Source organism: Cnephaeus nilssonii, assembly GCF_951640355.1.
Source record: "Cnephaeus nilssonii genome assembly, chromosome: 3".
In the NCBI taxonomy this organism is placed as follows: domain Eukaryota; kingdom Metazoa; phylum Chordata; class Mammalia; order Chiroptera; family Vespertilionidae; genus Cnephaeus; species Cnephaeus nilssonii.
In genome coordinates this window covers 29,704,832-29,718,094 of record NC_137074.1, presented here as the reverse complement: position 1 = coordinate 29,718,094, position 13,263 = coordinate 29,704,832, and the positions used below count along the sequence as shown (strand labels likewise).

Sequence of the window (13,263 nt, the reverse complement as noted above, 5' to 3'; positions counted from 1 at the left end):
GTTGTCTCTCAGTCCAGCCTGTACCCTCTCTAATCTGGGACCCCTTGAGGGATATCCAACTGCCTGTTTAGGCTCGATTCCACTAGGATCGGTCCTTAAACGGGCAGATGGACATCCCTCTCACAATCCAGGACTGCTGGCTCCAAACCGCTCACCTGCCTCTGCCTGATTGCCCCTAACTGCTTCTGCCTGCCAGCCTGGTCACCCCCTAACCACTCCCCTGCCAGCCTGATCAATGCCTAACTGCTCCCCGGCCAGCCCAATTGCCCCTAACTGCCCTCCCCTGCTGGCCTGATCACCCCTAACTGCTTTCCTCTGCCAGTCTGGTCGCCCCTAACTGCCCTCCCCTGCAGGCCTGGTCACCCCCAACTGCCCTCCCCTGCTGGTCCGGTCACTCTTAACTGCCCTCCCCTGCAAGCCTGGCCCCCCTCCAACTGTCCTCCCCTGCAGGCCTGGTCCCCCCCCCCCAATTGCCCTCCCCTGAGGGCCTAGGTCCCAGCCCCAACTAGCCTCCCCTACAGGCCTGGTCCCCCCCAACTGCCCTCCCCTGCAGGCCTGGTCACCCCCAACTGCCCTCCCCTGCTGGTCTGGTCACTCTTAAATGCCCTCCCCTGCAAGCCTGGCCCCCCTCCAACTGTCCTCCCCTGCAGGCCTGGTCACCCCCCAACTTCCCTCCCCTGAGGGCCTGGGTCCCCGCCCCAACTGGCCTCCCCTGCAGGCCTGGTCCCCCCCAACTGCCCTCCCCTGCTGGCCTGGTCTCCCCCAACTGCCCTCCTCTGCTGGCACGGTCACTCCTAACTGCCCTCCCTGCTGGCCTGATTGCCCACAACTGCCCTCCCCTGCAGGCCTGGGTCCCCCCAACTGCCCTCCCCTGCAGGCCTGGTCTTCCCCAACTGCCCTCGCCTGCAGGCCTGGTCCCCCCTAACTGCCCTCCCCTGCTGGCCTGGTCTCCCCCAACTGCCCTCCTCTGCTGGCCCGGTCACCACTAACTGCCTTCCCTGCTTGCCTAATTGCCCACAACTACCCTCCCCTGCCAACCTGGTCATCCCCAAGTGCCCTCCTCTGCTGGCCTGGTTACCCCTAACTGCCCAGAAGTGCCCTTCCTTGCAGGCCATCTTGTGGTGGCCATCTTGTGTCCACATGGGGGATGCCATCTTTGACCACATGGGGGCAGCCATCTTGTGTCTTGGAGTGATGGTCAATTTGCATATTGATCTTTTATTAGATAGGATACATTTAATTACAACAAAAACTGCCCAGAGTTTGAGGCCTGAAATAACTGATCTGCAAGTGGCTTCACTAGGTATTAGCACAAGGGCCTAAGTTTTGAGCAGTGTAGTTTCTCTCTCTGAGCTTTCTCTGTCAGTGTGATGGGAACACTCCTTCCAGCTTCACCAGTGTGGTTGCAAGGATCAGGTTCATGCACTGACATGGTTAGCATTGTGCTTGGCATGAGGAAGGACTTAAGGAAAATTGCTTATTATTAATGGATGCAGGAGTATTTCATTGTGAATATACAAGAATATCAGTAAACTACCCTCCTGCCATATATATATATATATATATATATATATATATATATATATATATATATATAAAAGCCTAACATACCATTCGACTGTCGACTGGTAGCTATGACGCTCACTGACCACCAGGGGGCAGATACTCAGACTGGTAGGTTAGCTTGCTGCTAGGGTCTGACCAATCGGGACTGGGCGAGATGAGCTGGGCATGCCCTGGAGCCCTCCCCAGCCCTAATCGTACACCAGTGCAAGGGACCCCACCAGTGCACGAATCCATGCAGTGGGCCTCTAGTCCATTATAAAGAGGAGAACACATATTATCAAGGCTTTAGGGGAAAATATAAATCTCTCTATATAAAAGGCTAAACAACTGGCTGACCGGCCGGTAGGTCTGATGTGCACTGACCACCAGGGGGCAGACGCTCAACGCAGGAGCTTCCGAGCTGCAGTGACTTGGCAGTGGCAGTTTTCAGGTGGGAGGGAGAGGAGGGAGCCCGATTCCTCACAGGGCCGTGCCATTACACCTTTGGCTGTGGGTTATGTTGTTGCTGGAGCACTGTCGGCTCCAAATCTAGTTTATTGCACACTTGCATTTGCGTTCCACACCTTGTACGACAGCAACTTTGCAGAGTGCCTTCTCGCACTCTGGGACCCCTCGGGGGATGTCAGAGAGCCGGTTTTGGCCCAATCCCCACATGCCAGGCTGAGGGACCCCACCTGCTGGAGGGACCCCGCTCACTCCGCAGATACCCTTCGAGCCGCAGCGCTCCCCCCATGAATTCTAATTAATTTCCTTTCAATGTGCACAAATCCGTGCACTGGGCCACTAATAGATATATAAATGCTTGGTAGTGGTATTTTATGGGGAAACCTGAAAATTACAATTTTTGTATGTTTTTGTATTTTATTTAACATGTCCCTTCACACAGTTTTTAATCAGTGCAAGGTGAATGCCATCATAAATATTTATTGAATTTTATTGAAAAATTATTAGGCCATCTTACTGAATTTGAATAATAACATGCATTTTTAAAATTATTGTCAAAATATCTAGAAGATATAGGAACACATACGTTAGAATTAAAAAACAAATGCTGGTTATCATTTAACTAACTTCTTGGTTCAATGCTTAAAGAAATATGTTTGCTCTATTGTGCCATTAGAGGACTATTTAGCCTTCTATTTTTTTTTAAATATATTTTTGTTGATTCACAGAGGAAGGGAGAGGGAGAGAAAGAGATAGGAACATCAATGATGAGAGAGAATCATTGATGGCTGCCTCCTGCATGCCCTACACTGTGGACTGAGCCCACAACTCAGGCATGTTGTCCTGACTGGGAATTGAACTGTGACCTCCTGGTTCATAGGTCAATTCTCAACCACTGGGCCATGCAGGGTGAACTATTTTTTTCTTATAAATAAGTTAGTTTAATATAATAGATAAGTAAGTACTGTAGAGGTTCTTTTTCTAAGTAGTTGAAAATTATTTGTGGAGTCTTAGTTGAGGTTATTTTTGAAAAGGAAATAGATACAGCTATAAGTAGGTAAGATAAAGGGAGTGATAATTCTGTGTGACTTTTAGAATGTCCTGTTCATTGATTTCTGTGTTGAGTACTTTACTCAGATTGGGAGCTCATTTGAATTGCCATTGGACAATAATGTTATTGTAAAACTGGCTATTATTCCTTGGTTTGATTTTCCTATATTTTTAATATTAGTAACAAAAGATGCATTTTGCTTTCAGATGTTTGGCTTTGTGTACACTTGCAGGAGAGATTCTGTTTTATGTCTAGTGTTTTTTATTCATTTTTATTTTCTTATAAAGTGTCTCACTATTCTGTTACTGAATCCAAAAAAATTGAGAAAAAAATTAGTCTTTTCTAAGTTATCATTTATATATTCATGTGAAATCACTTAAGTCTTCTGCCCTTCATCTTCTACTTTGCTTTCAACAAGTGTTTCTTATTTTTATATTTCTTTTGTAATAAACCTTTCATCCTTAAAAACTATGTGCCTTCCTTATTAAATATTCCAAAACTTAGCATAGCAAGACATATCCCGTTAAACCAGGGAAAATGAGATCTTTGTCTAATCTCTTCCTGCATCCCACCCCCCCAAGCCCCTTTCCTTCTGAGAATTGTCAATCTGTTCATCTCCTCCATGCCCCTGATTCTATTCCATTCACCAGTTTATTCTATTCATCAGATTTTTTTTATTCATTTGATTTTTAGATTCAATTGTTGATAATGTATTTGTTGCCACTTGGTTGTTCATATTTTTTATCTTTACCTTTTTCTTCTTCTTCCTCTTCTTAAAGAATACCCTTCAGCATTTCATTTAATACTGGTTTGGTGGTGATGAACTCCTCTAGCTTCAAAATGATATTTTTAAGGGTATAATATTTGTGTTTTCTGGAAGAACTTCTAAGTCCCTTGTTTTCTCCAGTGATTCTTGTCATAAATAAATAGACCATTGTAGTTCTTTAAATTAAGGTGTTCTGACTACTGGTGGTCTGAGTCCCATGCTAATAAAAGTCAAGCAGTGTACTTCCAAATAACATAACTTTTTGTTAGTCAGTGATTTACATTTGAGTAAATATTTTGTTTTCTTTGTTATTAACATTGTAAAAATACAAGAGACTATATTTTTTCAGGAAATTGCTATTTTTAGCTATTTAAGTAAAATTTAGGAATCTTGTTATACAATGAGTAAAAACAAAAAGTATCTGTTTTGCTATTTAAGAGTTGGTAGTAGATAGCATTTAGCTTTCTTGGAAAAAGAACATTCTAATTTATAAACGATTCTAAAATTTAATTTACATAAATAGAGGAAACTCAGCAGTGTTATAAAATATTTAATTTTCATGTCCACAGCTTTTACTTAAGATATAGTTACCTGATAAGCAAAATTACCAAGTTAGTATAAATGTTAATTTCTCAAGGGATAGATTTTGGTAAAGATACCGATACAGAAGTAATTTTTTGTTTTTGTTTCAATTTTGCTCCCAGTTCCAACTGCCTGATCAGAGAACTTGGGTAAGTTTCCTGCTTATATTTTTGACTAAAATAATGTAGCATTAAAAGGACAACTTATACTCTAAATTGCTTTACAGGCATAAAGAATTCTGAGCCCCTTTCCATTCAATGATATGGCTTCAGTAGATAGTTTTTCAGCTTGTGAAGCTGCGAAATATTTTCTATTATAATTGGGCATTTAGGATGCTCTAGGAAGTTTACTCTATAAATCTGACTCAGTCCACATAATTATACCTTGATGTAGAACTCTTTTTGAGCACCTGGGAGCATGTTATTTGAAGAGGCTTTGAGATGGCTCACTAAGTAGAAACCACCATTATTTGGGGGAGCCCATATCGGCATGTTAAAGATGCTTTTAATAAAGGCTTCAAAAGGATAAAACATGAACTTATGTGTAGACACAAGCTGACTTTGGATATACATCCATATTTTTTTATTCAAGAAAAATATAGTGTTTATTTAGTTTTCACTCTCAAATAAACCTTGGGTCAATTGAAATGTATATAAATAACACCTATTACAGACTTGGTTTTAGCTATATGGAGAAAGAAGAATAAATGCTTAAAAATCCATGTCTAGCTAATGAATGGATCTTTTAGCATTGGGTCTCACTTCCTTAGCTTTTAGTTACATTTCCAGTCAGTTATCAGTTAATAAACAATAAATGGACAACTTTATTTTTTTTATTCAAGAAAAATATAGTGTTTATTTAGTTTTCACTCGCAAATAAACCTTGGGTCAATTGAAATGTATATAAATAACACCTATTACAAAATTTCCTCTGCGTGTATATGCTTTTGCTTTTTCATTTTCTTTGTTCACTCAAAATATTCTGATTTTGAGGTATGGGTAAAATTTTGGAATGCAGTTCAATTTTTCTTTAGTTACCACATATAATTATATATAAATTATTTGAAGTTGGAGCACTTTAACACTTACTTATTTCCTCTATCTGATGTTGGTTTTTCTTTACCAGAAATTCCTCCTTTTTCTTCTTTTATGGAATATGTGATGAATTATGATTTTTTCTCATCTGATAGACTTTTAAGGATTTAGTTCATTTATTTCAAAAGTATGAGAGAGAGAGAAAGAGAGATGGAGAGAGAGACCCTTAGGCAAAGTTGTATAGTAGATGAGGTTGTTCTCTGATTATCCTGGCCTATATTTCCAGTATTCCTCATCTGCCTTTCCTGTCAGGGGTAGGTCCTGAGTCTCGTACCTCAAGGTCCTCACTTTCTAAGGTGGAGTATTACTTTCCAGTGGCTATATTGGTAGCTGCTTCAAGCATAAGGTGCTGTCCCCTACATAAATGGCCATGGTTCTACCAACTTCTGAAGCCCATTTCAGATTTTAAGTTAGATTCCATTTGCTGATAATACAATGGTATAGTAACTGCCATTGCAGTTCTTTGAAAACACTCTCATTCCATTGGTTCATAGGTTTTCTTCAGAGCTGTGATTTATATGTGTATTATAAAACATGGATATTAGTGGGAAATGTTAAATATATATGCTTTTACATTTTAGTGGTGAAAAACTCTAAGTAATCATGATTGCTGAATGTGATACATGAGTGACATAATGATAAAATATGAATATTTACTTCCCCCCCAAATGGCCATAATTTTGAGACTTCTCAAGATTATCAAGTGAATAAATATAGAAAACTACCAAATCTACAAACTTTCCCATCAGAAATTATTTATGAAAAGTTAGTTATTTTATGATAAAGGCATGTGTAATCTAATTTGTGAAACATTAGGTCACATAATTTATGGTGCCATTGGACATATCATTTCATTTAATCAGATTGTCACTTTAATAGTTTTAATGAGAAACTTCTTTATGTCATCAATTATTGGCTGCCAGATAACAATGTTAAGCTAAGTACTTAGGACCCAGTTGATGATATCTTTCCTGCTGAAATGTTTTTAAAAATACTAACTTTACTTGAATAGAGATATAGCTACTTTTTTTTCTAAAAATGAGGGAGTTGTATCTAAATATTAGTTTGCGTCAGTTTAAAGTTAATAGCCTCTTGGGGACTGGAAGGGGGTGAAATGACTTCCTTTTCCTGACATCTGGCTGCAGATACCATCAACAACTATTATATATATAAATAAAAATTACTGTTCCATAAAAAATCACTGTCATTTACAGATCAGAGATTAGCCTATGACATTAATAGGGCATAGAGCAATACATTTCTAAAATATATGATCTATCTTTTCCTCCTTTAGTTTTCCCACTCCCAGCAAATTGCTTATTCATAGTAGTACACGTTGCCCTCTTCAATGGATTTTTCATAATTGAAAAATAAATAGATTCTGTTCCATTTATCCCAATTCATCTTTTAATTTTTTTATTTTTTGTGCATTTTTTTAATAATTCTTTATTTTTGAAAGTATTACATATGTCCCCCTTTTCCCTCCATTGACCGCCTCCAGTCCACCCCCACTCCCTACCCCAGGCCTTCACTGCCCCATTGTCTGTGGCCAATTCATCTTTTTAAAATATCAAGTCAGACTTTATAAAAATGAATGTCAAAACTTACCACTTCTGTAAAATGGGTGTTATTTCAAGAGGAACATCCTATGAGTCAGACCTTATAGCCAAAGAAAGTGAGGGTGTTGACCCATACGCTAAATAAAGCTCATCTAAATCCAATATCTTAATTTGAAATATTGACACTAGGGCTGAGGTTGGTCACAGAACTGTTAAACTACCCAACTGGCAAATGTTTAAGTTACTTCTATCGGTTCTCATGGGGAAATATATCCTTTTTAGCTGAGGTCAAGTGCTATGAGAACAAATCTTATGAAGATGAAAGGAAGGATTCAGTGATGGCTTTTATGTTGCTCAGTTGTAGCTAGACAGAAAGTGGTGGTGTGTTTATGTGTAGTGTTAATAGCTACCCTCAGCTCACTTCCCATCGTCTCTCCCATTCCTCCACTCCAATTTAATCCTCCTTCCTTTTGACACCAGAAGCCCAAGGTTTGGGAGGCTTATATAGAGGCACTTGGGTAACCCCTACTATCTTTAAGAATGTCATTATTAGTCATCAAGCCCATAATATATTGTCTTGTTTCTTGATGGGTTTCCCAAATCGAAACAGTTTGAGGTAAAGTAATCACAGTGATCTTTCTTCAAAAGGAGCTATTAGCAGCTACTAAAGCAAGACACATTTCTCAACAGCCAATTGCTCTTAAATAACTTAAAGGACTTGTAGTTTATATGAGCTATAGATGAAAGCCGAGAATAATAATAGTCATGAGTAAGCTATTTTCCATATAAAAGGAAAAGTGTTTCTATAAGATGTATTGCCACAGGAATCTGAGTGTGTCAGCAGGGCGGACACTCAAATGATTTAAAACCACTAGATAATGAAACTTTACTCACATATTAAATGTACATAAATAAAACATTTATAATCATCACCCATGCACTTTCTATTCTGCCCAATAAATATATGCGATCATGACCCTCACCCTGGCTTGTTACTGCTAATCAGCTTGAAGGCTAGAGGTCATTTTTCACTCAGACAGTTTATTCCATGGAGGGTGGAATATCAAAATGATTTTCTACAAGGAACAATTAGAAGGAATAAATGCAAATAAATTAGTATCATAAAATATTTCTGGATTGATTTTTAATAAATAAAATCCTAAGTAATATGAAAATGCTAATGCTCTGGCTAGAGGGGCATAATGACCAAATTCTGCAGGGACAGAGTTTCCACCAACCTCTCTGAGCAGCAGCATCATTCCATATCTCTGCCCTGTGATCAGTACATGTCAAAATCCTTCATAGTGACAAATGTGCTGTCCGCTTGCATCTGTGGAGAATGTTTTAGCAGCTGAGTGATTATGAATCAAACCCCTGAGCTTACAGCCCCTACTGCCTCCCAATGCGTTCACATTTGTCGTCTGACAAGTAAATGTATCTTGACTTTCCTCTGAGATTTTTTTGTACCGTGTTTGATGAAAGACATTTGGCAAATTGGCAGTGGTACCCTGTACGTTGCAATTTGTAGGAGTCCCAGCATGAAATGAGAGGGCAGGCTCCAGGATAAAGGGAAAAGAAAGAGAGCTAACTGCAACATGAATAGTCATTTGAAGAAGTGAGCATAAAATATCCCCTTTGTAAGAAGAGAATCATGTTCAGGACATTCTGCAAAGATTTTGCTCTACTTTAAGAAGTCAATGGTGTTCTGTCCAGGTGCATGTCCACGGAATGAATTTTTTTTTTTAATTTTCCTTTTGAGTAGGAAGTGTTGCTATTTATTTTTAACCTGAGCTTATAAATTAGGCCTCCAGCTCTGTCCTGCCATCTCATCCGCGAAAGAATCATCCTCTTGGGTTGAACAGTTGCTTGACTGTGCAGTTGTTACCATTTTTAATCCTTGCTTGGAGTCTTCTGGTCTACCACCCCATCTCTTTGAGAAACATACAGAGTGCATATAGAGTGCAAACACCTTTTTAACAGCTCTCTGAGCTCTCCAGTGGCATAGTGCCCTGAGAACCAAATAAATAATGGGGGAGTTGATTTAACAAGACGGCCTGAGAGTTTGCTTTTTCTACTTAAAAATTCAGTAGTAAGCAGCTTCCAAATAAAATGTAAGCACTGAGGAAACTCAACATTTTGAGAGTGTTGAAAGAAAGGGGATAGTCCCACTAACTGTGGACGTTAACGATCAAGTAACTTTAAAAGTCAATGCCACCCTCTGATTGTGACAGTGTCAAATACATATGCAGGTGGACAAAAACTTGAAGATTATAAGCAAAATAAGTTAGGTTGTGTGAGGGGAAGAATTAGGCAGTGTAGATTTCTTCCAAGAATATTTCTCTAAGAATGTGATTACACCAATTACTCCCCTTATAACACCCATGCCAAGTTATGTAATATGAAGTTATAATATTATGAACTGTCCTTCTCACTCAGTCTTTGTCCAGAACAAATTAATATGTCATCAAAATTCTTTGTATATGATCCCATTTAAAATGTAGTATGTCCAGATATTAATAAACATAGTCTTAGGCAAAACACCTCTTACCCATTTAATTTTTCTTTCTGAGTTAGACACATTTGGCTTAAGCTGTAACTTTGAAACACTTGATGTTTTTCAAGCTGTGAGTTCTTTTCATGGGACTTCATGCTTCCTATGGTTTTCATTAACTAGGTAGGCCTACAGGACCTTTCCCTATAATTTCCAGTTTACTGTTGGTATCCATAACATGATACCAATGCTCTCACTTAATTTAATAAAAATCTAATTCAGCTTTATTATCTCTCATATATTTCATTGCTCAATTGCACATCAGATTATTATAAAATGCTCTAACCAAGGTCCTATGAAAAGGGATACCCAGCATTTTATGAGCTTTATAACCTTTATTATTTCCAAAATCATTAAATTCTCTTACTGTTTGTTTAATATTGGGACACTACAACCTCTTTCTCTACAGACCGTTTCATTCAGCAGATTTGATGCTTCCTTTTTATTAATGATGCTCGTGGTTTGCTAGGGATGATTACAGAAGAAAAGGTGTCAGATGGGTCCTTCATGGTTTTGTACTTTTGCCTTTCAGATGTCAGCTATTGAAAACATGGCGGAGAAGCTGGAGAGCTTCAGTGCCCTGAAACCTGAGGCCAGTGAACTTCTACAGTCAGTCCCATCCATGTTCAACTTCAGAGCGCCTCCCAGCGCCTTGCCGGAGAACCTCCTGAGGAAAGGCAAGGAGCGCTATACCTGCAGGTAACTGCAAAGTTAATTATGGCTGCCTTTCCAAAAATCTCCCCCTCTGATTTCAAAGGCCCTGCTGTTTGTTTTGGAAATTATTCTTGATTGGATGATTAATCGCGACCATGATAGATCTCGAGCACTTCAAAGTACTCTTTATTTAGTGAGATATAAAAATGGTGGTTTTTAAAAAAATTATTATTAAATGAAAATTTTAACACAGGCCATTTGGTTGTGATAAATGAGGTTGGAAGCAGTCCAAATACCATCTACTTGTTTCACTTTGATATTTATGAATTTTCTTTGACAGTTAATTATTTTCATCCCAAAGTATACTACTACTGTCCTCAAGCATACATTTATTAATTGTCGTGGCATTGAAAAATAAGGCCATTAATGAAGGACGAATAAGGTCGATAAGTGAAGAAAACTAGTTAATAAGTTTCTTGTTACTCATCAGGAGGACAGTAAAGCTTGTTTTTTGTTTCTCTTTTTAAAAAATAAATTACGCTTATAATTTCTGCATTGTCTTCAGAAATTTGTGGCATCTGACTCAGGCAAATCAATTTATCTGCTTTTTGGAAAATATGTCACTCCGTTTCCAGAAAAGATTTTACAGGGACATACCTTGATGGATGAGGTCTTAGAATCTTGTCTGCTCTGATACCACTCAATGTACAGAGAGTTGTCACTGCGGTTAACATGTAAAATGAGTTGAAACATTTGAAATCTGTTTACATCAACCCAGAATCACAGACTCTTGTCATTTTTTTATCCCCTTGTCTGGCTCAGTTTCATGAATATAAAGATACAGAGTTAATAAAAGAGGCGTATGGGGGTCATCAAAACGAAAGTCTGTTCTCATAAACTGCTTGTTTATGCATCACCGAATTCAACCAGATCTCGTAATGCAGCCTTCATTTGTAGAGTTATTTATATCTTTAGAATGGCTTTATTGCAAATTTTAAATACCAAAGACATGTGAGTTCCATGCAGGATTAATTAAATCGGGAATAAGCATCTGGCTTCTACGCGGCTAGAGTGAAACAAGGTCAATTGTGCTGACTTTCTCTTATAAACATCTTTTCATAACAGATACTGTGGCAAGATTTTTCCAAGGTCTGCGAACCTAACACGACACTTGAGAACCCACACAGGAGAGCAGCCTTACAGGTTTGACAGTGATTTTTACTAAATATCTTGATTAATATTGTAAGTAAAGTGGACGCATTGCCACAATTTTAAAGGAAACTACTTTGAGACATATCTGAATGTATGTCTGTTTAATTTTGAGTCAAAGAATTAATTAATGGCTAGGATGAAAATTAGAAGAGTCCTAATTTATTTAATTGAAACTTCTTATATCTCAGTTTAAAAGTTCTAGCAATATCTATTACAGATATGTGTTTAAGAAATGTTGGTCATTTAAAAATTATTTTATTCTCTCTTTTCTCAATAATTAGTGCTATTTAATTTACAATAATTACAGCATTACAGCCTCTTTTTTTAAACCTTAAATCTCGGCTGGGAGTCAACAACTGGGATATTAATACTTTGCTTTCCCAGTAGAGTTGAGTTAATGTCCACAGGTCTCATTAGGAGGTTAAAAGAATGAACCTTAAAACTCGGAGGAAAAAAATGTGGAACTAGGGGTAAAACAAGTAAAATAGAACATATTATAGGAAGAGGGGCAATTCCACCAACAATTTCTAAAGTACCTCTTAGTTTATTCTGTTAAATGTCAAGATCAGCCACAAGACATATGAGCACATATCTAATTTTAATATTACTGTTTACTAAAGAATGAAAGTAATAAGTATTCTCCCTTCCAGTTTTAAAATATAACCTACATTATTTACTATGCAATGCTTTGCACATAGTATTAGGTACTCATAAATATTTCTTCAAAGAATGAATGTTGTTTATCTTTAGTGATAGTGTAATTTCATTCTGCTTTGAAATTCTTATGCATTGCATATGTATAAAATTATTTTTGTCTGAATGCTCACTTTTTCCATTAAAAAATAAATTATTTATTAGGTTTCAAAGTCTTTTTACATGCAAAGAATAAAAAAAAATGGGCAGACCAATGCTTATTTGAAGATAATGGAAATTTAAGGAGAAAACTAGAGGAACTTAAGCAGAAATTAATGAAGTGTTTTCTGAAATTCTTTGCTTTCCTACATGTTTTATAAATGACTAACCATAAGTGATATTTATATTTTATATGTGATAGAATACACTTGATATAATAGGTCTCAGAGATATATATAAATGGAAAGTTATAAGTGCTTTCCTTTTTGGAAAAAAATTTTAGATTCCCGGAAATTGTGCTTAAGTGAAAGATGTCCACACTTACATTTTGTTATGGTCAAGGGTCTGGTAGGCAACTATGATATTACTAGAGGCCTGGTGCACGAAATTCATGCACTTGGGGGAGTGGGGGAGTCCTTCAGACCAGCCTGTGCCCTCTCACAGTCCGGGAGCCCCACAATAGATTGCCCCCCGGGGAGGTAGGCTCCGCCCACCCAGCAGGGGTTCCTTGATGGATCGCCCCTGCAGAGGTAGGCCCTGCCCACCTGGCTGGAGCTCTGCAATCTGTCACCCCTGCAGAGGGAAGCCCCACCCACCTGCCCCAGTTCTGCTGCTGCTGGCTAGCCTGGGCCTCCCTCTTTGGGGCGATTGATCGCAGGGCTCTGCCATCGACCACCCCAAAGAGGTAGGCCCTGCCCACCCGGCCGGGACTCCATGATGGATTGCCCCCACAGAGGGAGGCCCCACCCACTCACTGCCGTTCGCCCGTCAGTGGCCTGGGCTTCCCTCTTTGGGGTGATCGTGGAGCCCCCCGATTGGTCAATCGCCCTGCTGGCCAGTGGCCTGGGCCTCCCTCTGCAGGGCAATCATAGGGCGATGGCCAGGCCCCCGACCAATTGCATCGCACACACATTGGCTGGTCTGGTGCCAGT

At 39.1% G+C, this 13,263-nt stretch overlaps 1 protein-coding gene across 11 annotated transcripts in view; it reads left to right on the top strand.

Moving 5' to 3' along the window:
• The window catches only part of MECOM (MDS1 and EVI1 complex locus), a 570,108-nt gene that overhangs the window by 541,516 nt on the left and 15,329 nt on the right, over nt 1-13,263 (top strand). For 8 of the 11 annotated variants that reach the window (XM_079766626.1, XM_079766627.1, XM_079766628.1 and 5 more), the window contains 3 exons: nt 4,532-4,558; nt 10,146-10,312; nt 11,393-11,470. In XM_079766626.1, the coding sequence (XP_079622752.1) occupies nt 4,532-4,558; nt 10,146-10,312; nt 11,393-11,470 (272 nt within the window). The remainder of the gene's footprint in view (nt 1-4,531; nt 4,559-10,145; nt 10,313-11,392; nt 11,471-13,263) is intronic. The other 3 variants (XM_079766625.1, XM_079766624.1, XM_079766622.1) reach the window with 1 other exon arrangement.